Source organism: Culex quinquefasciatus, chromosome 2 (genome assembly GCF_015732765.1).
Source record: "Culex quinquefasciatus strain JHB chromosome 2, VPISU_Cqui_1.0_pri_paternal, whole genome shotgun sequence".
NCBI classification, from domain to species: Eukaryota; Metazoa; Arthropoda; class Insecta; order Diptera; family Culicidae; genus Culex; species Culex quinquefasciatus.
Genome location: NC_051862.1, coordinates 157,748,717 through 157,751,399, shown reverse-complemented (window position 1 = coordinate 157,751,399; position 2,683 = coordinate 157,748,717). Strand labels below are relative to the sequence as shown.

Sequence of the window (2,683 nt, the reverse complement as noted above, 5' to 3'; positions counted from 1 at the left end):
GGTTTAAGGGTAGAAAAAATGGCGTTCTTAACTCAATTTGGCCCCAAATGCACGTGCGACAAGTTAACACGACAACGGCCAATATGGCGATGATAAAATTTTGAGAAATTCATTTGATAATGTAAATTCGATGTAAAGAAATATAAAATAAAGCTCATGAAGAAAAACATTTCCCGGAGTTTCTTACACAGAAAAAAAGTCCAATTTTGGAAGATTGAAAATTTGGTAGGTTGAATATTACCTCTTTTTTTGACATAAAAATGTGTAAAAATATGAACCTGATGAAAATTCACCTAAATCTTATGTAATTTCATCAGTTCCAAATAATTGCCAAAATTTAATCAGCTCATGTATCTAAATTGCGAAATTTGCCATCCCACAATAATCTAATATAACATTTTCTCTCATGCAGTGGGTGGTAGTTACTCAGGAAGTACTTGAAAATCAAAATTAAATAAACGCATAAAATTAAACTATTTGAAAAACAACCTACCGGGTCGGTGATTAGTGGTTCTAGTGCTGATTACAGCTGGGTTTGTTGAGTTTGGCCAACCGCTCTGCAGCGCGTGAGCTTAGCTGACTTTGTATACTGTTCAGAGTCAATTCAGTGCCGGCTTTTACAGGTGGTGGTGTCTTTTGGATAGTGGTTTTACTTTTTCCATGCTGCACACGCATGCTGATGCACCTTAGCGTTTGTCTGACAGCGCACTAATGGCTCATTTGTACAGCAACTTAATGGCAGTGTTGCCAGTAGTGGAGAAAATTTTAACTTTTCATGTTTTTAGATTTTTTCGCAAACTCTTAAACTTGAATTATGAGCTAAATCTAGTTTCACCCAGAGTAAGTTGTTCAAGCTGGCAACACTGCCATAGTTACTAGAAGTGATTTTAAGTGGCTTGTGCATCGCACACGAGGTCAGTATTGGAAAACCATTATAAATTAAAAACGTTCCTAGTATCGGGGCGCAGCAGTGAAATGTTCGGACCCTGGGCCGACCACAAACATGAAAAGAGGCGAAAACCCCTTTCGTTATAGTGTATAAATACAACACGCAAATGTTGGCCAACATCCATTTCACCTTGAAGCGTTGAAACAATCGCAGCCGCAACAATCGCACGGAACAACCCAACGACATGAAGGTAACACGGGACAACACTTCCCCCTTTTGATAAAAGATGTTAAATGTAAATGTTTCCAGCAGGAACTGGTAGTGCTGCTACTGGTTCTCGGTTGGAGTTCCGCAGTGATGGTCAAACAAGCGTCGCAACCCGTGGCCAACCCGTCCAAAAACAGCAAACGGGAGCTGCCACATGGCGCCAGTGAACAGCTGGAATCGTCCCACCTGTTCGATACCCACCATTCGGAAGCCCACCACCAGTACGGCAACAAACTCTTCAAGGAGGTCACCATCACGAAGAACATCCCCGTCCCGTACCCGATCAAGATCGAGCGCCACGTGGCCGTCCCGGTGCAGATTCCCTTCCCCGTTGCGGTCCAGAAGAAGATTCCGATCGTGGTCGAGCGGAAAATCCCCATCTACGTCGAGAAACCGATCCCGGTGCAGGTGGATCGTCCCTTTCCATACCCGTTGCCGATCGAGGTCCCCGTGTTTCACAAAGTGGCCGTAGAAGTGCCCAAACCGTACCCGGTGCACGTGCCTAGCCCGTATCCGGTGTACATCGAGAAGCCAATGTATGTGGAAGCCAAGAGGAAAAGGGTGACCAATAGTAACAAAGTGAAGTTGATGAAACATAGGCATTGATGGGAGATTAGTGAATAACAACGAAACAAGTATTGCGATCGACTTTCGACAGTGAGTGGATCTGTGCTAGTTTTAATATTTATTTATCGTAAAATGTTTTAAATTAAGTGATAGAAATACCTAAATGAACTGCCTAACTAAGAATAAATGTTATGAATAGATGATCAAAACTTGTGTAATACATTAAATTACTTGAAATGCTTAGTAGTAAAGGTGGTACGTAAATCGTGATTTTATTGTCAACTCATTCATTCTAAAACCAAACTAAAACTTTAAAGCTGTAATGCTAACACATAACCAAAACAAATTTAATAGATCAAAGCTACAAGTCTGCTCAGGGTGGCCGCTCGAGTCCAGAGATCGTAAAAATCTGACAAAAGTTTTGAATTTTCAAATATCCGTGACAAGCGATTAGGGCGGTTCGTCGTTCTTGCATACAACCAAAAATTGCATGCAATATGTGGGAGTAGCGAACAGCACAAAATCTCCATACAAACTATGGAGAATAACCTTTAGGCAGGGCCTGCATAAATATTTTTGAAAAATTCAAACGGCACGTGTATCTGGGGACCCCAAACTTCATGCTTCCCCTTGAGTTGAGCCTGCACAGGAATTTGGTTGGTCAGTGTAATCAAAACATCAAACCTCCTTTTTCAAAATAGTAGAGTAATCTTTTCAAATGCTTGATTGACGTTTTGTTTATACTGAAGTAAGCAGGGCTGTGGAGAAGGAGTCGGCATTGAAGCCGGAGTGGAGTCGGGTTTTTTTTAGGGCCCGGACCCCGAGTCAGCAAATTCTAAAGGAGGTATTAGACTATGGCAAACAAATAAACAAACTAGACAAGACACAAACCAAAGTTTGGACAAACCTACAAGCTTACAGACTTTAACACATTTTTGGTAAGGGACCATCTACAAATCA

The 2,683-nt window shown here is 41.5% G+C and overlaps 1 protein-coding gene across 2 annotated transcripts; it reads left to right on the top strand.

The window, feature by feature from the left end:
• The first annotated feature begins 1,048 nt into the window (after positions 1-1,048).
• On the top strand, positions 1,049-1,878 carry LOC6045646 (mantle protein). 2 transcript variants are annotated; one of them, XM_038256481.1, is made up of 2 exons: positions 1,049-1,139; positions 1,202-1,878. In XM_038256481.1, the coding sequence occupies exons 1-2, from the start codon at positions 1,134-1,136 to the stop codon at positions 1,760-1,762; spliced, it is 567 nt and encodes a 188-aa protein (XP_038112409.1). In that variant the 5' UTR covers positions 1,049-1,133; the 3' UTR covers positions 1,763-1,878. The 2 variants fall into 2 exon arrangements, with proteins under 2 accessions (XP_038112409.1, XP_001862970.2); XM_001862935.2 differs by having other exon boundaries at positions 1,199-1,878.
• Positions 1,879-2,683: the final 805 nt, after the last annotated feature.